Raw genomic sequence first — 26,875 nt, 5'->3', positions numbered from 1 at the left:
GGCAAAGTAGCAAGATGCCAAGGGTACGTGATAAGAAACGATGGTTGCACCATCGCCATTACCTATTCCAATCCACCTACGGATACGCTACCTAATCATGGAAATAAAGTGTCGGATGCCTGCCGCCCAAATATGTCTACAACACCCCGACGTTTTATTTCTCCCCGTGGATATTTACATAGTACTATGGATACTTTATGCCGCTATTGACTCTTAGGTTCACTATCTATATTCTTGTTTGCCTAATCTTGGGTGCTGGTCATTCTAGTCCCTCTCATTGGTCGAGAGTATGGCGTGCTTACAACCCAGTATTGTCGTGATATATCTCTAATGAAGTGGTTGTGCAACCGACACATATTTCGGTTAAATGTCATCATCTTCTTGGCGGGTACTCTTTCACCACTAATATCATGTCTGATCCTTCCTTTGTCAGCTCTGCTTTGATAGTATGAGGGGTTTCACCATTGCGTTACAGTATCATCGATGGCGCAATCTCAACTCTTCCCGCGGGTTCATACATCCGTTTGCGGGGAAATAAGACAACTACTATCTTATATACAAGATAAAACGATGTCATATCTCTTGTATCAACATAATTCATCAAGAAATTCTATCTAATATCAAGTATCACCAACCATGGCCGCTGCAGCTATTCTCACTCCCGTTGCTCCCCCATCAGCCCCAACCTTTGGCACTACTCCTGCTGCCCAGCCTCCACCAGGACAGCCGGACATTGCTTACCATCCTGACTGGGACAAGTACCAAGCACGTGTCGCCCGCAGACTTGAGACCGAGACTCTCACCAAAGAGATCCCAGCAGGTTTCCCCAAAGAGCTCAAGGGCGACTTGGTCTGGGAGGGAGAAACTATTGCCCAAACGTACAACTGGACCTACAACTTTACACCTGAACAGCTTCAGGATATTGACAACGCCCTTGCTCATTTCAAATGTAAGTATCTCTAGTACTCTTCCAGACTTATACTAACATGTCAGCTCTCAACATTGCAAAGGGTTACATCTCGCAAGAGACCTTTCCTCTCCCCAAGACTCACGATGAGCTCCGTCGTCTCTCTCGTGAACTGCACTACGGTCACGGTTTCTTTGTCCTTCGTGGTCTAGACGTCGACAAGTACACTCGTGAAGAGAACATCATCATCTACGCAGGCATCTCCTCCCACATCGGTTCCATTCGAGGCCGTCAAGATGCATACTATGAAGGCAAGCGTGCTGATGTAGTCGTTGGACACGTCAAGGATGTGCGAACTACAACCAACATCAAGATTGGATCCCCTGCCTACACTGCAGACAAGCAGGTCTTTCACACTGACTCGGGCGATATTGTTTCGCTCTTTGCTCTTGGTACTGCCGCTGAAGGAGGTGCAAGCCGCTTGGCCAGTGCTTGGCGCGTATACAACTATATTGCAGAAACTCGACCGGATCTTATTCGCACGCTGACTGAGGACTGGGAGGCAGAGCTGTAAGTATAGACCATTCCAAAATTAGACATGTTGCTAACCATGTTATAGTTTCACAAAGACCGTCAATGACACTGACAAGGTCTCTCGACGTCCTCTGATTCATCACCAGCCCGCCAGCGCCGATGGAAAGACCCCAGAGAGAGTCGTCCTCCAGTACGCCCGCCGCTACTACGTCGGTTTCGGAGCCCTCCCCCGTGGCAACCATCTAAAGCCCATCACCGAAGCACAAGCTGAGGCTCTAGACACGTTGCACTTCTTGGGTGAGAAATTCAGCGTATCGACAGATTTCCAAAAGGGAGATATTCAGTATGTCAACAACGTCGCCGTCTTCCACGCTCGCGATGGTTTCAGAGATACCGAGGATCAACAGTACGTTCAACCCTTAGTCTGAGAGAGTGAAACATCTGACATGAGAAATAGGAGACATCTGCTTCGATTGTGGCTTCGAGACCCCGAGTATGCTTGGGAGACACCCGCTGCGCTGAAGGAAAGATGGGAACGAGTTTATGGTGGTGTTACGCCTGAACTTCAGACTTCCCCTCTTGAGCCTTATGTTCGTAGTGAATCTGCAGGAGTCACTCAAACATGAATATGATTTTGGACGCCATAGCGAGTGGCCAGGATAACCAGCCTGTCATAGAATACTACCAAGAGATATCTGAGTTTAGCTTCAGCTGTTCATATTCCTGTGATTCCATGTTGAGCCAGATACTTCCCTCAATCACATTCTGTACCTATTTCACATTTGACTGCGTCACAGGCTTGTTGTATAGTTTAGGCTAGTATTCACACCTCTACTAATGAGCCTGCGTGTTTTCCTGTATCGCAAACCCCGTGAATAAGTCCCTTTTAGCTGTGAATCTGTTGAGAAACAAATTAAATAATCACAAATGTTCGAGATGGTAGATATCTGTCTAATAATTCTTTTCAAACAGTACATCAGTGTCTTTCCCTGCCTGCACATTCTCATCTATATGATGACTGCCATCAGTCCACGTTGTCACATACTATACATCGGAGACTTACACACAGACGCAATAACGACATTGTCTTTGCGATTAAAACATTCATCATGTCCCAAACACCCGCAGCCACGGTTCGTCCAGGTCATGCTCACTGGGAATGTATAAAGACTCTACAAAATGGTGGAATCTGCGGTGAGAAGATGCCAATGCCGGTAGATACTTGCAACAGGTGCAATAAGTCGCGATGGAATCATTGCGCTGCTATGCCTAAGGAGGTAGATGAACCTGATATGCAATTGCGAGGTGGCTGGAAAGGAGCTTTGGGTTTATTTTGGTGTCTGTAGTGGTTCATCGAGTAGATGATTAGATAGTTAGGAGAGGCTACGATAGGCAATTGACTACCGTATACTTCAACAAAATTGCACGATTGTTTCGCAAGATCTGGCTATAGATGGTGTACGAGTATCTACAACAGTTATTCTCAGATACTTTACTGTCAAGATACAAGCTCAATCTTAACGACTCATGCTTCTTCAAATCTATGTTGCGCTTGATACCTCGTTCAATTACATCTTGTAGGTATTTTACAATTGACTACAATTTAGGGTTGTGGTGCAGTTTAGGCTAATCAAGTCTATGTGAATGCATCTGTCTCTTTGCTTGTACTACCAAGACTGTGAATAAGTTATTTGCATTGATGATAGTGATTATTTGCGGTACCACACCAGGCAATCACGCATGGCCTGTTTATCTCTGACTCTGTGTCCAATCTTCGTACCTGGAAACACTTACTGCATCCCCCTACACACTCTCGTCTATAAGATTCCAGTCACTTCGTCGCTAGTCCATCTATTCAAAAACTCCATATCAGAGACTTACACGCCGAATACACAGAACAAGTAGTCTTTCGATTACCGCCAAAATACTCACCATGTCCGAAACAAATTTCAGGACCACAACCACACCTCGCCCAGATCACACCCACTGGAGATGTAAGCAGCCCCTGGTGGATAATACACCGTGCCCTGAAACGATGCCCATGTCGAACAAGATTTGCACCAGATGCACTAGGGAACGAGCGAATAACTGTGACGCATTGGCTGAAGGGGGACAAAGACTAGGAACTCGACTCAGGTTGGAGGATGGAAAGGAACTTTGGGCTTACAGTGTTTTATCTAATGGGATCCATTGAGACATGGATATATGGTTGAGATAGATAGGTAGCTAATTGACTACAGCAAATTTCCACGAGATTGCACAATCGTAGCATCAAAGCTGAGGCATACCTCTGGTCTCACTGCTGCAATTACTTCTGTATATTATTTATACTTTATTACAAATGGACAAGGACTTTTATTTGGTGCTTTTCGAGGCGTAAGTCCCGAAGTATACATTGAAAATTAACACAATAGGACAAGGACTTAATAAATGCTGCTATTGATTTGTCTTTGCCCTCAGAATAGTAGTCCTTTTGTCTGTGCTTCGTTGCATCGACACGCTGTCGTCGTTCACTTCTATGGAAACATAGGGCAGTGATTCGACCATCGAGAATCTGAACGTGTGCTGGGACATATATGTTTTCACTGCAACTTTTGACAACATTGGATAGGAGCCTCCCCCGGAGGTTTGTACGGTCGGTGAAGCAATTAATCAGTAACTCCCTTCGTCTATATAACACACGCCCCAGGACGCCGGACTTTCCCATTTCCTGATAACCACTCAACCTTCCAAAACTTCTCAACTCAACAAACAACCTATCTAGTATCTTACACTCTGATTGAATCCATCATGCTTGGAAATCCCTACAGCTGTCCTACACCTATAATCAAGCAAGGGCATACACACTGGCGTTGCCTGAATATCATCAATGATGACCCATTTACAAAATGCTATACTCGGAATGCTATGTCCCAAGCTTTGTGCAATAATTGCAGTAGTCGCCGCAAGGCCAACACACAGGCTGTAGATTACATGGGACGAACGCTTGGATTCCTTATAGCTTTTAGTGAGCACGGCACAGAGTTGTGGAAATACAATTAGTGGCATTCACTTCCAATACCTCTTCTTCTATACTGATAGATAATCCAAATCAAATTTCAGGATTGACAAGGAGCCTGACCTGTGACCCATAACCACCACGTTATCGCTCGTGGCCGCACATGTTGGCCTGTAATCTGTAGGGAGCCACAGAAGTCGCCGCTTTTCATAAAGTATCCAATCCTTGCTAATAGAAAGCTTGGAATCATGAACATTTTGGTTGTTTTGTCGCCTTCTTATGATAGATAGCGCCTTCGATGTGTGACTCCCATGGTCTGATTTTATTCGCTGGCCATCCTCAGAGACGAACAATGTAGTACATTCTTTGTTCGTTAGGATTTTGTCTTTAAGACGACCACTACCCACGTCCCAAATGTAGATATGCGATTTTGTAGCTGCTGCAAGTATGCTCCCATCCAGTGAAAAACAAGCTACAGTTGCCGCTTCATCTTTTCCAGCTAGCATGTTCTTGTTCCCACTGCTGCGTAGATCCCAATATCTGACTGTGCCATCTTTGGAAGCCGATACAAGCTTGTTCCCGTCTTTGGAGAATTTCAAGGCGTATACTGCCTTAGTGTGAGCAGAAAGCATCTGTTTCTGGTGAGAATCAGAACTGGTATCGCTGACTTGAATTGTTCCATCTTCGGTGGCATAGGCTAATACAGAACAGTCTGCTGATAACGCTACAGCGGTGACAGGACATCGCTTGCGCTCGGTGGTATATCTGCTTACGTCAAAGTCCATATCCCAAACACGAACTGTTCTGTCGAACGAGGCCGAAGCAAGCATAGTTCCATCCGAAGAGAAAGCGATGTCAGCGACAGGGCCATGATGTCCACGGAGACGTACGCGCGACGAATAATCTTCGTTCCAAAGCCAAACTGTTTTGTCTTCACATGCTGCTGCCAAAATATCCCGAGTTGGAGAAAACGCGACAGAGGTGAATGACTTGCCATCTCCATCTAGTTGTCGTTTCTTTTCCCCTGTCTGTGCGTCCCATATCAGGATCACGCCGTTCTCTGCACCTGCAGCGAGTAGTTTGCCGTTCTGTGAGAAAGCCACAGAAGTAGCGAATTTGCTGTGCCCTTCTAGTTTGAGGTGGGACATCTCTTTCAAATCCCAAAGACGAACATTGGGCTCTATCTTATCATGTGAAGATGATGCCAGCTTCGTACCATCTGGGGAGAAGGCGACGTCTGTAACATGTTTCTTGGGTCTCTTGTTGATTGTGAGATTATCAAACGTGCCGTAGGTCGATGTATCCCAAAGTAAGAGGTTTCCATCTCGCGAAGCCGTGGCAAGCTTGTTCCCATCCGGTGAAAAGACAGATGACGAAACGGAGCCACTTTGTCTTTCAAGAGGTTGACGAAAGATCCCCTCCTCAGCATCCCAAACGTACATGTTACCATCGGAAGATGTAGACACAAGTGATTTGCTGTCTGGAGAGAACGCGATGCTCTTGATTGCACTGTTATGCTTGTCTAGGGCATGTCGGATAGACCAAGTCTCTGTGCTCCAGATACGCACTTTCTTGTCATGTGAAGATGATGCCAACATTCGCCCATCAGGTGAAAATGCAACTCCTGTTACTTCTTTCCCATGCCCTTCAAAAGTTTGTAAACACAGATCCCAGTCTCCGTTTTCTCCTGATATAGTCTTCACAAACGGTAATCTCTGCTGCCAGAGTGATTTTTTAACTTGGTTACTTGCTGGACTGAAAACCAGGGCGGATCCATATAGTTGCAACGGTGCCCGATCGACAATTGTCCCACAGCTTGCCAGAAATCTATCTGCATCTTTCAGAAATCGTAAAAGACCGATGTCAGCTGTGTGTGAAGCCTGTGATGTCTTAGCGTCCGAGGCCTCTATATGGCCATGGTGGCATACCTGTATGACAGTGAGAAGACTTCTAATGGACTGAACAGCATTTGAGAGCAATCCTGTCAAACACAATGCCTCAATCCAATGAAGAAAATGACTTTTCAAGAATTTCAACACCAGTTCATCACTCTCAGAGCCACTACTCCGACTTTCGCAAAAGTGGAAAGCCCAAAAACAACAGTAGTACTCTAGCAGGTTCAGTCGTTCTCGGATCGATATCAACTGTTCTTCAGGCAAAGAATCGAATCGTCCTAGACCCTTGTGGTCATGGCCCAATATTGACATGGCTACCACGGATCGTTGACAAATATGGAAATGACTTCGGGCTTTTCCTCCATCCCCAAGCTTGGGTATGTAACTCTTCTCTAAATATTCCATGGCCGATTGATGTATAAGCTGGACTCTGTCTTCTTCTGTGATTGTCAAGAATGATCCGCATTCGCGGATAATAGTTCTGACTTCAATATTGGAGGGTAAGTTAGCCAGTACAGAGAGCTCTTTGAAGGATAAAGGCCGATACGCCAACATAACAGCCACAAGGGCTTCCTTACAAACCGCAGTATCTACCCTTGCTCTGCTCTCCATCCTGTCCATCATGTGTTCGTACAACCGATCGAGCTCAGGAGGCGACTTCTTGATCCTGTCAACCGCAAACGCTCCATGAGTCTCGTTGAGTTCGAGGTCTGCGAACACAAGTGCTACCCAAAGAAAGATGTTTCTTGCTCTCTTGTGTACTTCTTGGGATAAAGCCGCTCTGACATGGTCGCTATAGCCTTCTCTGGTTCTGAACATGTTTATCTTGTGCTCGATATAGGCGCGAACTGGTTCTCCAAGGTTCGTGGCGCTCAATTCGATGATGGAAAGGTAATTTTCATGGGCAAGGTGTCCAATCTCTGGGCGGCTCGAAACAAGCCATCTGACTTTTTCAGAGATAGACATTGACTGCATCATTAGATCGATGAGGTCGCGAACGCCCGGCTGACCTATTCGACACTCGTCAAGCGCATCCACTATGAAGTAGACAGGTCGTAGACAGTGCTCCTTCAACATGTTCTCGAATGTCTTACGAAGGATATAAAATGCAATTCCACTGTCGTCAAAAAGAGCAGGGCCGCCATCTTCATACATCTTGCGTAAATGTCGTGCAAGCTGTGGTTGTTGCTGGACCAGAAGCCAGATCAAGGATCGTAATACCGATGTCACATGGTTCAGTCTACTGTCTGAAGCTTGACAGAAGAAGTAGCATATACTATGTTCCTTTAGCGTGAATTGGACTTCGATTTCGCGGAGAAGTCCCATCAAAAGCATCGTTTTACCTGTCCCAGCATGTCCTTTGATCCATAACACCCGACATGGTTGAGGGGAAAGTCCCGTGTCTGACCAGTTCATGAATGCTACGAACTCTTGTTTCCGGAGAATCCATTCGTGCAGGTCCTGAAGAAGTCCGCCTTTTTCACCCTCAAGCTTTTGCACATGGCCCTCGGGATTGACGACGAGAAGCCACTGGAGACAATCCAAATCCTTTTCGGACCATTGGCTTTGGTTCTTCATACATTGTTCAAATGAGAGATTTGTTTTATCTAGTATGCTGTATAAGTCTTCAATTGGTCCTAAGCAAAGTCCTCGATATACACACTCTGTTTCTGACCCAGGTTTTCAGCACAGTGACGTACAGAAGTGCGTTGTACCTGGTCGTCAAGGTATAACTCAGTCGCCCTCTTTATGTTTGTCTTTTTCTTGTACTCCTCAATTCCAATGTGCTCGAGTCCTTTGTCAACGTTGAAACGGAAGTAGCGTCTTCTGTCATAAGGGCCCCTCCAGCGAGCAATTGAAGTTGCCGCAGCGCTCTCTGTGTTAGTCACAATCTTGACCAATGTCTCGGTGAGAAACTTGGGCATCCAGTCCTCAACGGCGTTGTAGTCTGGCTTTCCAGTCCCAATGGAGATAAAGCACTTAACCTTGTTCATTAGGTCGCCCTCATCTCTCGACCAGATGTCCATCGCTTCCCTCTCCACGAGGTCAACAGGATTATTCTTCCCCAAAGCCGCATCTACAAAGTCACTTCCGTCGATGCAGACACCGTCAAAGAAACCAGTGGCCGCCGAAGTAGCCAGGGCTGCCTGGACGATTGTTGCTTCAATATTGGAGGGCCCGTCTACGGCTTCGTAGGTTCTCAGTCGAGTAATACTGTACGGGTTTTTGAGTGCAGCGCAAACAAATCTGAGACTATTAGTCAGATCTCGAGCAGCACTATGTTGACTTACACATGGCAGCCCCGTTCTTTCTTGTCATTCATCATGGCTCCAGCATGTTCATTTTTGCTTTTGATGACTTTCTCAATCGCAGCCTGAAGTTTCCGAGAATCGAACCGTGGCTGTGTTTGGCCTGTCGAGGTAACTTGCAGTCGATGTCTCTTCTTCTGGAATACTTCTTGCATCAGCCCGCTATAGGCATCTATGCACTCATGAACATCCATTTCCAGCCTCCCTAGCATGATTGCGATTAACCTACGACTATTAGTGCTGGTCAATGAAGAATGCATCTGATCGTACCCGCCAGTACTTGTTCCGCCGATCAAGTCGAAAACGTCGCATGGTCTTGCATAACCAAGACCACGTGCGTTACGATCGATATTGACTCGTCTCATGAGATTCTGGAGGACATATAGTGTAGATATGCCTCGCACTCCACCTCCATCGAGGGATAAGAGGCAGGGACCAGTTGTGTCGATTATATCTGGCTCCCCTCCAGTTTCGGACCGTAAAGCTTGAGCCATAACACTAGATTTCGATTAGAGGAGCAGAGGGCTAATGTAAGAACAAGTACAACGGGATATTGACATCCAAGTATTCAATACAAACGTCCGTGGCGATGTCATTGTCAGGGTAGCGGAAGAAGAAGGGGACCCTATGAGCGGAAGAACTAGAAGCTTTTTATGTGCTATTTTCTGCATGTTTTTGGACCCTGGGTCGAGCAATGATGCTGCGTGATCAACATAGCCCCAGTACTTGCAGGGATATTTTGAGGCCAGAACCAGGGGCTCATATGGACAACCTCTATTGGGCTGTTTACAGCAAAGGAGAATCCCCATTCCCTGACAACGTTTAGGCCTCAAATGCCAAGAGGGAGTGGATTCTCTCTTTCGGCTGAGAATGTCTCTATCCTTGCAAAGCTTCATGATTGCAGCCACTCGCATCACCTTAAATGGACGAGAATCTTCGTTCGGCTATCATGTCAGTACTAATTCCCCCACCTTTTCGTCATGCCACTGAGGCATACCATCAGAAAGGTGCCAAATGGGCTGAGATGCTTGCTTGAGTGGATCAGTTCCGCAATACTCATGTCTTACCAACAGCGTCTTCAACCGTAAATCAGACCTTTCAATGTAAGGCCTCCACCTAACTGGACCCAGCTGAACCTTGGAACGGAGACACCGTGAGACCAAAAAGCGGAGAATTGTATGTGATGCTGCTGCCGTTGCCTGTCGAGCTGATTCTATAACAGCACAAATGGGAGTAGGGCTATCGCCATGCACGTTGGCTATGACCTCCTGTCCTTCTAGATGCTGAGTTTAGTTCCACTATAAGACCGTCCGTGTGTGCAGTTAGTATCTCGAATTCCCCGGGTCGATAAACGACATCATAACACCACCAATCTGTAATGCTATGATCGTAGGGCTTCACAGTCCTCCAGAACCATACAAATGCCCTTCTCAAATCTTTGTTGTTGGCGTTGGCCATTTAGACGCCGTCGCTCATGGGATTCAGAGACATCGTCCTCCCCAAATGAACTCGTCAGTACCTCAGGATCGACTCATGGAAGCTCGTCGCGTCACACTGTCAGTGACTTAGGGTCTGTCAGTGACGAATCTTTGGATCACTGCCTGAATACCATGGGTGATCTTGAAGATGAGCCAGACAAGATCGAGATGCCGTCCCCACCGCCATCGCAATTCATCTCTCATCTTTTGGAAAATTCATCCATGAGCACGCAAGAACTGATGAAGCCATATCTGTCATACGAGAGGTTCTTACGAAAGGAATTTGCCAAAGTCAGACGCCTCGATAGTCCTATTCCCATCGATCATCTGGACAATCTTGTCCCAGTATTTGCTGATCCCCGGATTCATACCTCGAGGATTGATCGAGATAATAAGAAACGGAGACGAAAGTACATGATGAAGCTTCCTTCGAAGATTGTTGGAGATCACGGTTCGTTAGCTATCACCCCCACTCTAGAAGAGTATCGCGAGCGATTTGATGCTTTCACATTTGGTTAGTTATCTGAATCAGTGTCTTATGAACATGCTTACATTATTATTAGGAACATTGGCAGGATTAGGTACGTTTTGAGTAAATACTCAAGGCTCGAAGAGACTAACATAGTTCGGAAGCCGATATTCCCAACATCGTGGTTGGGGGCTCTGCTGCACTATTGCCATTATTACCACGTAGAAATGATGTTAGGGGGGTACCAGAGCCCTCAACGGTAGCAAGACCATGGGAGACATACTATCAGTGAGCTAATATCCCCTTTCTTCACTTCTCCTGATGCTTATCTAGATCAATAGGCATGTTGCGAAATCGAGTGACGTTGACATTTTTATGTATGGCATCGACAAAGAAAAAGCGATCGACCTCATATATAGAATAGAGCGTGAAATCCGGAATATACAGGGACTGAAGCCTGGAACAGGGCTCTCACTGCGTTCTGAACATGCCATCACATTCATAGCCCCAAAATGGCCATTCCGACACATCCAAGTATAGTTGATGTCTCAACAAGCATAGGTTGTTTCTGACAGGGCTTGATCTAGATTATACTTAGACTATATAAGAGTCTAAGCGAGATACTTACGGGGTTCGATGTCGACTGCTCTTGTGTCGCTTTTGATGGCAAACAAGTTTATTCCACGCCAAGAGGAGTTGCCGCCATTGCTACTCGTACTAACATCATTGACCTAACCCGTCGAAGCCCTTGTAAGTAACCAATTGGACAATTGCTGAACTTCTCTCTTGTCACTAACTCGAGAAGCATACGAGAACCGCTTGTGGAAGTATCGACAACATAACTTTGACGTCTATTGGGAACATCTCCGTCGCGATCTAATCGACGTAGAAGTGACGGGGGATGATCGAAACGTGAAAGGGTTTAAAGGACTGGCCAGGTTACTATTCTCAGAAGAGACGCTGCGCCTGGGCCTAGGAACTTCATATCTCGGGACTTACTGGTTTACAAGGGCTTTGATGAGAATCGGCGACAGTAACGACGCAAGCCCGTCGGCTCCGAGTGGGTATGCTACTTTTGATGTTCCATATGGTCAGCATTTTGATGCGGAGTGGTACGTTCTTATCAGTTCTCATTTGCTCATTTGGAAATACTAATTAATGCTACCTCAGGATTCGTGAATACGTGCGTTCTCGAACTGACGAAGCCTTCTTCGGGACCATTGAAGAAGTGATCAATGGCTTGAATGCGGTAGAAGAAGGCAAAGAGTTTATGGCGAGGAAATTGAGCTTTATTGAGGATGATCCAGGCCGCCAGATGATTGGATCTACTCATCCTCTAGACGCAGATGACTGGTAATTATACAGCAACCGTAACTTTTTGAGTGACAGAGGCTGATATGTATTCATAGGACAACCCAGGCTTACAAATCACCGTCAAATGAAGAATAGGGAGGGATCGCTCACGATGCATTAATTAGGGCCTGATCGGCGTTACCAGGCTAGGAAATCCAATTAGATTTTTACCTAGGCTGGCTTATATAAATAGGTAAAAAAGCTAACCTTTCTATATTAAGGTACCTTTTCTATATATAATTAATAGATAAGTAAGCTTTACTGCTTATAAAGGCTAGCTTAAGGAAGATTTTATATTAAGTTAATAGAGAGATTTATAAATTATTAAATAAAAGTAAAATATTAAGTAAGATCTTTATTTTTTAGTATTTTTTATTATTTTATAGCTTAAATATAGAATTTATATTTTTAAGGCTTTAACCTAGTAAATTAATATCTTAGAAAGCTATATTATAATATTTTTAAGTTAATTAAAATTATTATATTTAAAGTATATTCTATATAGCTAGGTATTTTAAATATTTTTATTTATTAAATAATAATTAATAATTTTAATAATTATTAACTTTATTATATAGCTATTTTATTATTCTTTATAAAGACTTTATAATATTAATATTATATTAAGCTTTCCCTAGATTATAATCTAGAATTTAATTTTTATATTAATAGGCTATATACTATAAAGCTTAATAATATAAAAGTATATATATAATAATTACTTATAATATTAAATATTATATTTAAAGATCTTTTTAAATATAAAAAGTATAATTCTTTATTTTATATTATTAATTAAGAATATATATTAAAGTATATAATTTAAAGTATATAATTTAAAGTATATAATTTAAAGTATATAATTTAAAGTATTAAACCCTTAAATAGAAAATTATAATCTTTTTATAAATATTAATATATAATAAGCCTTAAAAGAATATAAATTATTAATTTAAGATTACTTAAAGTATAATATTAAAGGTCTTTAAGTATCTTATTAATTTTATATAGCTTTTATATATAAGATTTATTTATTTACTTAAGTATATATATATTAATTTATAAGTTAAGCTTTAAATTAAAATTTTATAGTTTAATAGTATAATAGGCACTATAGATAGTATATATATACTTACCTTTATATTACTTATAAGGTAATAAAGGTTTTAATTAAAGAAATTAATAGTATTATAGAATATACTTACTGCTATTAATTTTAAAGGTTACTTTTTATATATATTTATAAGTATTAAAGGCTTAATAAATAATATAATATTAATTAATTATATTTATAATAGTAACTTTAAGATATTATTAAAGTATTTTTATCTTAATAATATTAACTTTAAATCTTATAAAAGGCTTTTAATTCTATATTCTTATATATAATATTACTTTTAAAACTAAAGTAAAATAAAGAAATAGCTAATAAATAGTAAAAAGCTATATAACCTTTATTATATATAGCTTTATATTATTATTAAGTAAGCTTTTAGCTAATATAAAAAGAAATAGAAGGTTATATAGAGTAATATACTTAAATACTTATTTAATAATTAAATTAAGATTATATATATAATAATTAAGCTTTATAATTTCCTTATAAAAGATAAGATAAAGCCTAGGCTATTTATAGAGAAAAAGAGACTCTTATAGAGAGAATATTATATATTAAAGAGAGCTTAATAATATATTAATAAGGTTATAATAAGGAAATCTAATATTATTATATAAAATCTAGTTATAAGATAGCTTTAAGAGACTTATTAAATATATTTTTAGCTTTTTAAAGGTTCTAAGGATTCTAATAATAAAGAATCTAGTAAAAAAGAGTTTAAATTATAAGTAAATAAAGATAATAACTTTAAAGATTAAAAGAGGCCTTTTTTAAGATTTTTAATAGCTTAAGTAAATAGCTATTATAGCCTTATAAAAGCTAGGGAAATTTAAAAGCTATTATATAATTTTACTATATTAAATATAAAAACTAATTATTTTAAAGCCTTTTAATTAATTTAAATTTTTAACTTTTATATTTTAATATTAAAATTAACTTTTAATAATAATTAGTATTTTTAATATTTTTTTTAATAACCTTACTAAGGCTATAGCTTAATTACTATAAGCTTTATAATTAAAATATCTATAAAAATAGCCTCTTTTTATAATAGCTTCTTTAACTATATAATATATTATAAATTATAATATAAATATTTCCTTATTACTATCCTTACCTTAAAAGCCTTAAATAGCCTCTTTATAGTTTAATAGACTTACTTATAAGTTAATATCTTTTATTTACTTTTTAATAGCTTTATTACTATAATAGCCTTCTCTTTACTTTTCTTACTTTCTTTACTTTATAGTAAAATCTATACTATAAGAGCCTTAAATAGCCTCCTTATAGTCTAATAGACTTATAAGCTAGTATTTTTTATTTACTTCTTAATAGCTTTATTAATATAATAACCTTTTTCTTTTTTCCCTTAATTATATCTTAAGGCTTAAATAGCTTCTTTACCCTTTTTACTTTATAGTAAAATCTATATTATAAAGGCCTTAAATAGCCTTCTGATAATTTAATAAATTTATCTATAAGCTAGTATTTTTTATTTACTTTTTAATAGCTTTATTAATATAATAATCTTCTTTTTTTTCCCTTTAATTATATCTTAAGGCCTAGATAGCTTTTTATTTACTTTTATTAAATTAATTATATCTTAAGGCTTAAATAGCTTAAAAAGGCTTTAAATTATAGTCTCTAGAGTATTTAAATTATAGCTTTTATAATATTTAAATTATAGTTTCTATAGTATTTAAATTATAATATATTAAAGCTTTTATTTATAGAAAAGAATTTATTATTATTACTTTTAGCTTTTTACTATTAAATAAATTCTATAATATTATATTATTTATATTTATTAATAGCTAATATATTACTTAAGTAATAAAAGTATTACTTTATTTTTCTTAAAATAATTAAATATAATTATAAATTATAATTTAAAGCTTTTCTTTTTTAATAGGCTATAATATAAAAATATAATTATAAGTTAATAATTAATTAAATATTATTAAAGACTTTAAATTATTAAGATTATTATTATACTTTTATAAAGTCTTTAATCTTTTTTTTCTATAAAAAAGAGAATAAAGAATTTAATAATATTATAATTAAAATACTTCTTTTTATATTACTTTTTATAAAAATAGTTAATACCTTTATTATTAATAAAGATATAGGCAATATATTATTATTATTATCTTTAATTATTATAATTATTATTAAGTAATTTATTATTTTTAGCTTTTTCTCTTTAAAGTTATTATTAATTATACCCCTTTTTATAATATTCTATATTATTTTACCCTTAAGTAATAACTTCTTTAAGGCTTATAAATTAAATAGTAGCTTATAATTTAATAATTCTTACCTTTTATACTATATAAAGGTATTATTATTACTAGCTTTAATAATAAATCTTTTAATAAAGAGATTATTTAAGAATATCTTATAATATATATTTATTATAATAATATTATTAATAATAAGATTATATTTAATTAGTTATTATATAATCTTTAAATATATTTCCTTTAATACTTTTTTTTATTTATAATTAATATATATCTTACTATAGAGCTTATAAGGGGCTAAGTCTTAATAGGTTATTATATAAAAGAGAGGCCTTATATTAAGCTATTTAAGACTAAGGAGAAGAAGAAAAAAAAAGATAAAGTTATAGTAAGATTACTATAAGAAAACTCTACTATTATATAAATATATAGATTACTAGATAAAAAGTTATTTAATTAATAAGGGTAAATTAAGTCTAGCTATAATAATATAGGCTACTATAGTATAAATTAATTCTTTAAATATAGTATAGCTATTAATAATACCTCTTTATTTTTTAAGCTAAAGCTAATAATAGTAAGATTATAGTATAATTAGCTCTTATTAATAAAGAAAAATAAGCTTTTTTAACTTTATAAAAGCCTTATTATTATTTTATTACTTTTTAATATTTATATTTCTTTTTCTTTATAATTTATAGTTAATATATAGGCTATATAATCTATAGATATCTTTATAATATTATTATCTTAATTTTCTTTCCTTTTTCTTTTTTCCTTTATATAATTATAATTATATAATTACTTTATTTTTATTATTATAACTTTATAAACTTATAATATATTTATTTTTATTTTTTTTAGTTAAATTATATTATCTTTATTTATACCTTTTTATTAAAATTATTTTCTTTTATTATAAATTTACTATATTATATCTCTTAATTATTTTATATTAAGCTTTTTTTATTCTTTTTATTTTCTTTATTCTCTCTTAAATCTACCTTTAAGTAAGTTTTCCTTTAAATCCTTATTAAGTTTATTATTAATTTCCTTAGTATAATAAATTATTAAAATTACTTTAATTATACTATTAAATAATATTTAAGTCTTTTTATATATATTAAGAAAAAAGTAAAAACTATAATATTAAAATCCCTTTTATTTTTATTTATATTACTATTAAAAGTAATATATATTTATTACTTTATTATTATTTTAATATTATTAATCTTATAAATAGTTTTCTTTATAAAATATAATACTTATTAAATTAATAATTAGCCTTATATATTAATAAGAATTTTATTTATTCTTTATAATAACTTTATTATTAATTTATTATAATAATTTCTTACTATTAATATACTTATCTTATAAAACTTAATAAGTCTTTAAAGTAATTCTTTTTAATATATTAATAATAATAATATCCTTATTAATCTAGAAGATTATAAGTAAAAGTATCTTAAAGATATTATAAGTTATTTATAATATACTTATAATAACCTTAGTTAATTTATATTCTTTCTTTATTTATAATATAATTAAAATATATACTATTAATTAAGCTATATTAATATACTTAGCTTATAATAACCTCTCTAAGGATATAATATAAGCTAAGTATAATATTTATATTATAATTATTTATATTAATATAAAGTCTATTTACTATTTAAATTTAATTACTTTAAAGTAATTTAAGGCTATTTTTAATATTATAAATTTAATATAATATTATATTAAACTTAATTAAGTTTACTAAAGTAATAAGCTTATTTATAGCCTTTTTATTTATATTTCCTTTAGTATAATTAATATTAGTTTACTAGAGCCTAAGGTTAATCTTATTAAGTTATTAATAAAATTAATTTTTTTTATTATAAAAAGGCTATAATAAGTTACCTTTATTATATTTAATAAAAAGTATAAAGATAATATACTTAAGATAATTACTCTTTTTAATAATAATAATAATAATTAAAATATTAATAATATTATTATTATAAATAATAATAATAATAATAATAATATTTAAGATAATAATACTTAAATAATAAATAGTATTAAAAATAATATAAAACTTTTTAATTAATTATTAATAAAGTTAAATTAAATAATCTATATACTTTTAATATAGGAGTTTAATTTATATTAATTTAATTAATTTAATATAGCCTTCTTTAAGTCTTAAATAAAGACCTTTTTATTTATATTAATTATTACTTTTATTTTACTATTAAGCTTTTTAAAGAAATAAAAATCTATTTAAGCTTTAAGTATATAGTAAACTTAATATAATTACTAGATTTCCTTTTTAATATACTTTATAATATATTCCTTTAAAGATAGCTTTAATCTTATTATATAATTATTATAAATTACTTAAAAGGTTTATTATTCTCTAGGATAAATTTATATTATACTTTAAAATTATTTAAAGCTATTATTCTTTTAATATAATTAACTAGTTCCTATAAAGGCATTTTATACTTTTTTTACTTAACTAAGTATTAATAAATTTATTTATAACCTTAGTTTTTTTATTAAATATATTTAATTTATTTTATTACTTATTTATCTTTATTATTTATTAATATAATAAAAAGTTAAATATTATTATTTTATTAATTTAAAAGAAGGTTATTAATTACTCTCTTTAAGAAATTAATATAAAATTAAGAATATATTTTATTAAAGATATTAAGTTTTACTATATAGTTACTTAATACTTTTATAACTATATATTTATATTATTATTAATTAAGCTTCTTAAATAGTTAAATAGATTTAATATTTATAAATTTTAATTATACTTTATTATTTATAGAGAATCTTTTAATAAGATATTTATATTAATTTATAATATCTTCTTAATATTATTAAGTAATAATAATTTATATTTAAATAAGTTTAAATACTTATTATAGCTTAATTATAAATTATTAAATATTAAACTCTTTATAATCTTATAGCTTAAAGTCTATATCTCTATCTATTAAAAAAGGGATATATAATAATTATATATAATAAAGAAAGAGCTTATACTTAAGGAAATATACTTATAGCTATTTAATAATAATTATATTATAAATAAAAGGCTTAATTAATTATCTTAAGAATAGTTAATATAGATTTATAAGATTATTTATATTTTTTAATTTAATTATTTAAGATTATTATCTATTTATAAGTAATATATAGTATTAAGTTATTATTTAATTTTTATTAATTTATAAAAAAAACTCTAGAACTTCTTAATTTAATTTATACTTTTATTATTAATAATTAAGGTAAATATACTATAAAATCTATAGTAATAACTAAGAAATTACTATATATATTCCTTAGCTTTTATATTAAATATAGCTTTTAATATAATAATTCTTATTAATTAATTTTAAATAACCTATAAATACTAATTCTATTAATTTCTTAAGGCTAGGAAATTAATAATAAAGTCTATTATAAATTTATTATAAGGTTATTAAGGAATTAATAGTAATTTTAATAATTTTTATTTTATTTCTTTTTAAATATAGCTTTAATTATAAATATTATAATTCTTAATAAAGTAATAATATAGCTATATAAACCTAGGCTAATACTAATATTATTATACTTAGGCTTAAGTAATATTATATCTTAAGTAACCTCTTAAGATTAAATTATATTCTTATTAAATAATATAAGTTTATAATTAATATATAATACTTTTATAGTTATTATTATTATTTTTAAGTATTTAAAGATATTTTTAATAATAAAGATATCTTTTTTTATTAACTTTATATTTTATAATTTAAATTTATAACTTTAATTTTATAGAGAAATATTAAGCTTATTACTTAATAGCTATTTATATACTTAAATATACTATATTTATATATATTATCTTATTTTATAAGTATTAAAAATTAAAGTCTTTTAAAAAAGTATTTTATTAATTAAGTTTAATAATTATTAGCTTATTTTAAAAGTATAATTTAATTAAAATAAGGCTTCTATTTAATATTTTATTTAATATTTTATTTAATCTTAAGCTTAATTCTTTAGAAATTAATATTAATTTACTTTAATTTTCCTTAAGAATTTCTTTATTTATCTTTATTACTAATACTTATCTTTTATATCCTTAAATATACTTATTATTTATTTCTTAAGGTTAATTTTATTTTCTATAACTTAAGGTATTAAATATTATAGTATTTTTATTTATTTAATAAGTAAATTAAAAAAAGAATTTTAATAGCTTCTTTATTTAATAAACTTACTATTTTAATAAATCCTATTTTATTATAAAATACTTTAAGTTCTTATAATCTATAAAGATTATAAAAGGTTTAATACTATATAGCTTTACTCTTTATACTTTTAAGTAATATATTATAATTAATATTTCCTTATTATAAATTAAATAATTATATTTAATAAAGAAAAATTACTATAAAATATATATAATTAAGTAAATAATTCCCTATTTATCCTTTTATAAAAATACTTTACTTATAATAAACCTAGAATTATTTAATTTAATAAAAATAAATTATTAATAATCTTATCTTATTAATATAAAGGCTTTAATAAAATAATATTTTAATTCTTAAAATATAATATCTTTATTACTTATTTATATAAATAGTATACTCTTTTTAATAAGTTTTATAAAAAAGATAGCTATTATAAAGAAATTTAAAATAAATAAATAATAATAGTTTATAAAGCCTAAGAAACTTTAAACTCTTTTAATTAATATAAGTATAGCCTATTTATAAATAATTTACTATTTCTTTAAATTATAAAATATTATTCTTTTACTTTAATAATAAATCTTAAATATTTAACCTCTTTAATAATAAACTTATATTTCTTTAAATTTAAGTATAATCTAGCTTTTAATAGAAATTATAATACTTTTTTTACTTTTACTATATAGTCTTTTAAGCTTCTTAATAAGTAAATTAAAATATTATTAATATAAACTATTATAAATCTATTTAAATATTTTTATAATATTAAATTAATAAATCTCTAGAATATAGTAAAAGTATTATTAAATTTAAATAGATATAACTAATAGTTTACTTTCTTTTACTATTAGCCTATTTTTTCTTATTATAACTTTCTATAGGTTTATTTAATATATATTATAAATATAAAGGCTAGAAAAAAGATTAATTTTTTAATTTAATTTATAGAATTATATTTTATTATTATAAAAAAAATTAAAATATTTATAATACTATAATAAATTTATAATTAATAAGATATAATAATTACTTAGTTTTATTTTATCTAGGGTTTTTTAAAAAATATATTTCCTTTTAATCTATTAATAGTATAAATATAAATAATTTAATTATAATTATTAACTTTTAATTAGAAATAAATAATACCTTTTAATATAATCTCTTAATTATCCTTAATAAAGCTATAAAATTATTATTTCTTTTTATTAATATATAGAAAATAAAGGTTATAAATAAATTAAGAATTAATTAATAAGTATATATTATACCTTAAGTCTATTAAAGCTTTTTAAGCTTTATTATTAACTTAATATAGTATTATAGCTAAAGTGCTAAATATTTATTTTTTTTATAATTCTTAATCTTTATTTTTTATCTTTATAGGCTTTAATGCTTATTTTTATATTAAAACTATTTATTTTTTAAGTAATATTCTTTATTTTTTTTAAATTCCTTATAGTAAAGACTTTACTAAGTTATAATACTATTACTAGGCTTACTTTATAAAAACTCCTTAATATATATTATATTAACTTATTATTATTATTATTTCTTAAGGTAAATAGTAATTAAATATTTATTTAAGTTATATTTAAAATAATATCTTTAGCTTTATTTTATTAGCTTTTTCTTTAAACTATAGTAATCTTAAAGGTTAATTATAATATAGTTTATTTTTACTATTTAAATATTATTATCTTTATTAATTATTAATTTCTTAATAAGCTAAATATAATCTCTTAATTAAAATAGTATTTTCTTTTTTTAATAAAAAGTTTTATTTTTTTTTTAAGCTTAATTTAGTTTTTAAGCTATAATCTATATTTTATTAAGCTATTAATTTATATTATTTACTAAGAAATTAATAGTAATTAGTTAATTAATTAACTACTTATCTAAGATATTCTATAAAAATATAATCTTAAAAGAGTTATTTTATATATTCCCTTTAGTATTAGCTATAATACTTTTAAATTAAAAGAGAAAAATTAAAAAAGACTTATTTTTACCTTAATAAAAAGTAAATAGTTTAACTATAGCTTACCCCTTAAGGTTAAGATTTAAATTAATTTAATTTAAATAGGTTATAAAGACTTTAAAGTTAAAGTTATAATAATTTTTTTATAAATAGAAAATTTAAATTATTTATTAAGGCTTAATATTTAAATATTAATTAATTAAATACTATATATCTTATAGCCTTTTAAAGAAGATATAATTAATCTTAAGCTTATTATATATTTATTATACTTATATAATATATTTATTATATTTTCTTAAGTATTTTTATAAAAAAAGAAATAGTTTTTTATAAAGAATTTAAATATTTATTAAAGCTAATATTAAAAGTATAAAAAAATCTTCTATAGAAATAAGTATTTCCTTAAGAAGAATAAATAATAAGATTATAGCTTATATATTTTAAACTTATACTTATAATTTATTTATTTATTCTTAAAAAGGATTTAATTTTTTATATAATTAATATTAAAATTAGCTAATAAGTTAATATTATAATTCTATAAATATTTATTATAACTTTAATAGGTTTTTTTAAGTTTTTTCTATTTCTTTATTAATCTATTATTACTTCTTAATAAAGTTATTCTAATATATAGATTAAGTCTTAAATAATATAAAAGGCTAAGTTTTAATAGATTATTATATAAAAAGGAGGCCTTATATTAAGCTATTTAAAACTAAAGAAAAAAAAAAGAAAAAATAAAGTTATAATAAAGTTATTATAAAAAAACTCTACTATTATATAGGTATATAAACTATTAAATAAGAGATTACTTAGTTAATAAGGGTAGATTAAGTCTAGCTATAATAGTATAGGCTATTATAATATAGATTAATTCTTTAAATATAGTATAACTATTAATAGAGCTTATTAATTATAATTTTAATTTATTTTTTTATTTCTCTTTATATATAATAATTATTCTTAATATAATTATATTAAGATTTAATTTAATAAAGATTTTACTTTATAAATAGCTATAGCTTTTTAAATTTAAAAAAAAAATAATTTAAATATAAGCTTTAATATTATTTTTTTCTTTAAATTTAATAATTAATTTTATAAAATATTAAAAAGCTTCTTTATAAAGTAACTTTATTATTTATAAGTCTATTTAATATATAATAACTTTATAGAAAAAGGCTATAATAAGCTAGAGATTTATAATAATATTTAAAGCTATATAAATAATAATAATAATATTATTTAATTAAATAAAAATATTTTTAATATTATTTAAGGCATTTTAATTAATAATATTATAATTTTATAAAGAAATAGTAAATTAATAAAGAGTTTTTAATTCTAGTATTATAGCTATTATTATAGTAATTTATAAGCCTTATAAACCTTATTAACCTTAACTTTAAAGGTAATAAAAGGCCTCTATAAGATAAGAATAGCTTCCTTTTAGTATATTATATAAGGCCTATATATATAAATATATTCTCCAAAATGTCACATTTTCTAGCCCGGGCACGCCGATCAGGCCCTTAGAGTTTAGTCGAAAATGTCTTGGGTCGTAGTTTGTTGCGCTGAAATTGTACATCTCATACATTCGCAATTCAACCGTGGTAGATCCAACTTTTCAGATAAGTCACCAAAATATTGTATATTCACTTCAGTGACTTGGTCATGAAAAGTGGAAAGAGTGCTTATTCAAGATGAACGGCTAATTGACTATCCAGAAATGGTTATCCAGAGTTATTTAATAAGTTTTGACAGAAAGTATTTGAGATATCTGGCCAGTGATTCTTATTTACGCTCGCTTAACTTCCAATCTTCTAGGGTCTCCTTCTGCCCATACCAAATAACTATTCAGATCTGGTTGCTTCTTTGCAAACTTGACAAGGTCAATAGCAACCAATCCTTGACTCGTTGCTCGAGCTTGGGTTATAACCGTTTGAGCATAGCTCGCTAAACCATTGCTTTGGTCATTGCGTAACAATATTGCAGTGCCCAACATCAGATCTAGGTACTGGATAAGTATATGCCGATTCATGTAGAGGTGAAGGCCCAAGATGACAGTTGTTACGAATGCTGTGCCAACGATCGCAATAATAGCTATGGATGCTGATTTGACTACAAACAGCCTTAGCCGAAGCCGTGACAGTGTACCATGAATCTCTTGTCGTGGTGCGTCAGAATACGCTTGTAGAGTCACAAAATTGGAAAACAATGCTCGAAAGACTATACCAAACGACTTGAGGATATTCTGTCTGTCAGGCAATACGTCAAGAGTTGGGTTTCCCGAGGCATGGCCAATAACCAGCCGCGAGAAGGTATCCATATCATTGACCACCGTTGGGTCAAAGACGGAATACAGTGGTATATTGCGAAACCAAGCTGTAGCAAAGAATGGCCAGAACTCTTCTTTGCTTCCTTCAGAAAACTTGAGTATCTTGGGCGTGGCAGTATTGTTTGTGATTGAAATACTCAATGTCACATTGGACCTGTATATTAAAGGTTTGCAAGTGATAACTGTCAGATTTGAAGTATGATGCTTCTCCGAGGCGTTGTATGTTCCTGAGAATATTCCAAGTCTTGCGTGGCCATTTTCTAGGTTACAGTCGGTAGACCACGTCCTAGCATACTGCTTGGTCGTGTTGGTTATGGTGAACCACTTATTTATGCTACAATTCTCGTGTCGGAAACCGAATTGAAGCTGAGCAGAGTTCATTTCGTCTTTTCCCTGCCTGGCTAGACGTAGTCCACCGATACGTACAAGGTCATCTTCTGTAGCAACATCACAGTCGACGGCTGCTGAGTATGCTTCGGTGTCAAAGGTGTAGTTCCCTGGACCATTTATAGAATTCGGAAAGAAGGGTAAGAAAGAATGAGTCTCTGTAGTCCACGGGTAATTTTCCCCGTTTCTCAACACTGTAGCACTAACAATGTCAAGAGCTGGTGTGAGGGATGCGTTGGTGGTGGTGCCTCTTCCGGTACTCCAGCCCAGATATTCATCAAAGCGCTGGGTACTGTATAATTTGACATCAACTTCAGAGGGGACAAGAACTGAAGCGAAGATGGCGGCAGTGAGACCACCTGCGGTCCAGAGTGCTGCACGCAAGAGCAAGCAAACGCCCATAAGAACATGACCGACTCGCATAGCCCTAAGGCCGTTAATAACCGGCCACTCTCCATAATCTAGTAACAGTGTCTTTTGAATTGTAGAACCTTTTGGCTTTGGATTCGATGGCAGTTGGCCTTGTGAGGTAGTCGACGGCGAGAGCTTTTGTGAGAACCATTGCCACAGCTTTCTACAAGCCTCAGTGCCTGGTAGTGGAACCTGGTTTGCCTTTTCCAACTCCAGCAGGGGTTGGACCTTCTTCAAAGCATCTAGCATCGCAGACCAGAGCGACGAGTACGCCGACATGATCCAAGCCGGGATGGTGGCCCAGACAATCGATGAGCCCAGGATCGGGGGTGCATGGAAGCCATCTGAGTCAAAAAAAGGATCAGGGCTATCTCCAATGGTTGCGATTCCGTTGTTGACGTCTGAGTAATGCCATAGACTGCATATAGTGATAATTATGGTGATTTGACAGAATAGCTGAAGGGCCATGCCCCAGGTGGTCAGAAGTAGTGGTGGCCTTCTTGGAGGAACCCGTTGTTGATATGTTTGCCATTTTGATGTTATCTTTTTCAATTGACTCGAGACAAAAATGAAAATAGAAGACAAAATGCGTAAAAGGCCTGTTTTGCAGTCAGAAACATTGCTTTGTCTGTTCTTGTGTCGCCTACTGGGGGTTGATGGGATATGTCAAGGTGACTAACCTTTTGATCCCCGACATATAACACTCCATACAGATTTAAGCCCATTTAGTATTGAGTTGAAGGGACTCATTGCGGATGAAGTTGCTGATGGCAAATCAGTCTAAGCAAAATCTTAGAATCAAGTCCTTTCATCTGAGTTACTCTGCAGTTGGGCCACGAGCGCAAGCTTCATTGTACTACCTGGCTGTAGGCAACATAAGAGGCCCTTCTAATTCAACATTAGATAGCCATTCTGAGTGGGCTGCATAATGTTGCATCGACTCACAGTCCTAGACTTACGGCTGATGAGGGAGTCCAAATAGGCTAGATATATTGGTGAGGCTGAGGGCTAATTCAGTTATCGGCCAATAGAATTGTCTTTTATCATGTTATCACACCGGTAGATGCGATATCAACTTTTAGTTTTTCAGCTCGTTGGATTGGTGTGCCTCGTGGCCTTGATCTTCTTGTAGTATTGCTGGAGTTGAACTAGTATAGAATGGTGCTCCAGTATAACAAAACATCCTTCCAGTTCAAATCCTGGTTTTTCGGAGCTTTGCGTACCTCTTAATTTCCTATTGTGCCATCTGAAGGGTGAACAACTCAAACTCATTAATTCACTTTGGACAGTTCAGATCGCACCACAGCATTTCACAGGAAGCAGTAAAGATGAAGAAGCCTCATGTTCTGATGCTATGCATTGTCCAGTATGCAGCGTCTGAAACAGTCTCAACGAGCTTCATTTGCAATGCTGGCTCACACATAACAACCTTCCCAGCTTGCAACAACTTTCTCAACTCTGGGAACTCCTGCGCAACCGTTCTGGATCGTCCTGGAAAGCAGAAATGCCTTTGCAACCAGAAATATCTGGACTCCTTGTACAAGTGAGAATCTTATTTTATTAGTTTGGTATGAGTAACCTTTAACTGACTGTTGCGATACAAAGATGCGAAAATGAGCTACAACTCTGCTTCTTGGGCAATGAACTTGACAGCACATTTGACGAAGGCATCAAGTCATGGGAGAGTCTCTGCGACAGTATCATTACCTTTTCTCCAACTACTCCTTCGTTCAGTGCCTACAATGAATATCCAGATCAACTATGCGCTGAGGTAAAGAAGGTGTGCCAAACAGCAGAGAATATGATAAATGAGTGTCTATCATATGTATCTGATGTGGACACCTCAAGTTTCAGTTCTTGTACCTGTCGCCCGGAATTACTTCGCCTCGATTATTCGTGTGAATACATTGGGAATGCGTCTTGCTTGGCTACCTCTCTGGCCACGGAGGCTGCACTCTCTAACCTTTGGGGATATTCTGACTGTGATAATTTTGAGTCTGTTATCGGCACTGGTCTAGTGAGTTTATGTTATGCATTCTTTGTGACGATATACATTCTGACACCCTTCAGCCAGCTATGAGTGATGCTACTCTGACAGACTTGCCGGATCTTCCCTCGTCAACTGCCGTGCCTGGTGTCACAACCAGCTCATCACCAGCATCTACCTCAACACAGACTTCAACTGCTCATCATTCCTCA

The 26,875-nt window shown here is 32.5% G+C and overlaps 5 protein-coding genes across 5 annotated transcripts; 3 read left to right on the top strand and 2 right to left on the bottom strand.

The window, feature by feature from the left end:
* Nucleotides 1-636: 636 nt before the first annotated feature.
* Nucleotides 637-2,067, top strand: FPOAC1_000201 (uncharacterized protein; the record flags this gene model as incomplete). The annotated part of the gene is made up of 4 exons (XM_044844820.1): nucleotides 637-949; nucleotides 994-1,477; nucleotides 1,527-1,847; nucleotides 1,899-2,067. The coding sequence occupies 4 exons, from the start codon at nucleotides 637-639 to the stop codon at nucleotides 2,065-2,067; spliced, it is 1,287 nt and encodes a 428-aa protein (XP_044710736.1).
* A 2,443-nt stretch (nucleotides 2,068-4,510) lies between these two features.
* On the bottom strand, nucleotides 4,511-9,137 carry FPOAC1_000200 (uncharacterized protein; the record flags this gene model as incomplete). The annotated part of the gene is made up of 5 exons (XM_044844819.1): nucleotides 4,511-6,006; nucleotides 6,490-7,941; nucleotides 7,998-8,581; nucleotides 8,626-8,868; nucleotides 8,914-9,137. The coding sequence occupies 5 exons, from the start codon at nucleotides 9,135-9,137 to the stop codon at nucleotides 4,511-4,513; spliced, it is 3,999 nt and encodes a 1,332-aa protein (XP_044710735.1).
* A 428-nt stretch (nucleotides 9,138-9,565) lies between these two features.
* On the top strand, nucleotides 9,566-12,039 carry FPOAC1_000199 (uncharacterized protein; the record flags this gene model as incomplete). The annotated part of the gene is made up of 10 exons (XM_044844818.1): nucleotides 9,566-9,594; nucleotides 9,647-9,727; nucleotides 10,106-10,635; nucleotides 10,685-10,702; nucleotides 10,755-10,878; nucleotides 10,932-11,124; nucleotides 11,178-11,340; nucleotides 11,396-11,702; nucleotides 11,761-11,943; nucleotides 12,000-12,039. The coding sequence occupies 10 exons, from the start codon at nucleotides 9,566-9,568 to the stop codon at nucleotides 12,037-12,039; spliced, it is 1,668 nt and encodes a 555-aa protein (XP_044710734.1).
* An 11,299-nt stretch (nucleotides 12,040-23,338) lies between these two features.
* Nucleotides 23,339-25,144, bottom strand: FPOAC1_000198 (uncharacterized protein; the record flags this gene model as incomplete). The annotated part of the gene is made up of 1 exon (XM_044844817.1): nucleotides 23,339-25,144. The coding sequence occupies one exon, from the start codon at nucleotides 25,142-25,144 to the stop codon at nucleotides 23,339-23,341; it is 1,806 nt and encodes a 601-aa protein (XP_044710733.1).
* An 860-nt stretch (nucleotides 25,145-26,004) lies between these two features.
* FPOAC1_000197 (uncharacterized protein) lies at nucleotides 26,005-26,756 on the top strand (the record flags this gene model as incomplete). The annotated part of the gene is made up of 3 exons (XM_044844816.1): nucleotides 26,005-26,219; nucleotides 26,282-26,693; nucleotides 26,751-26,756. The coding sequence occupies 3 exons, from the start codon at nucleotides 26,005-26,007 to the stop codon at nucleotides 26,754-26,756; spliced, it is 633 nt and encodes a 210-aa protein (XP_044710732.1).
* Between the last annotated feature and the right edge of the window lie 119 nt (nucleotides 26,757-26,875).

The sequence above is a fragment of the Fusarium poae genome, chromosome 1 (genome assembly GCF_019609905.1).
Source record: "Fusarium poae strain DAOMC 252244 chromosome 1, whole genome shotgun sequence".
NCBI lineage: Eukaryota > Fungi > Ascomycota > Sordariomycetes > Hypocreales > Nectriaceae > Fusarium > Fusarium poae.
This window is presented reverse-complemented; position numbering and strand designations above follow the sequence as displayed.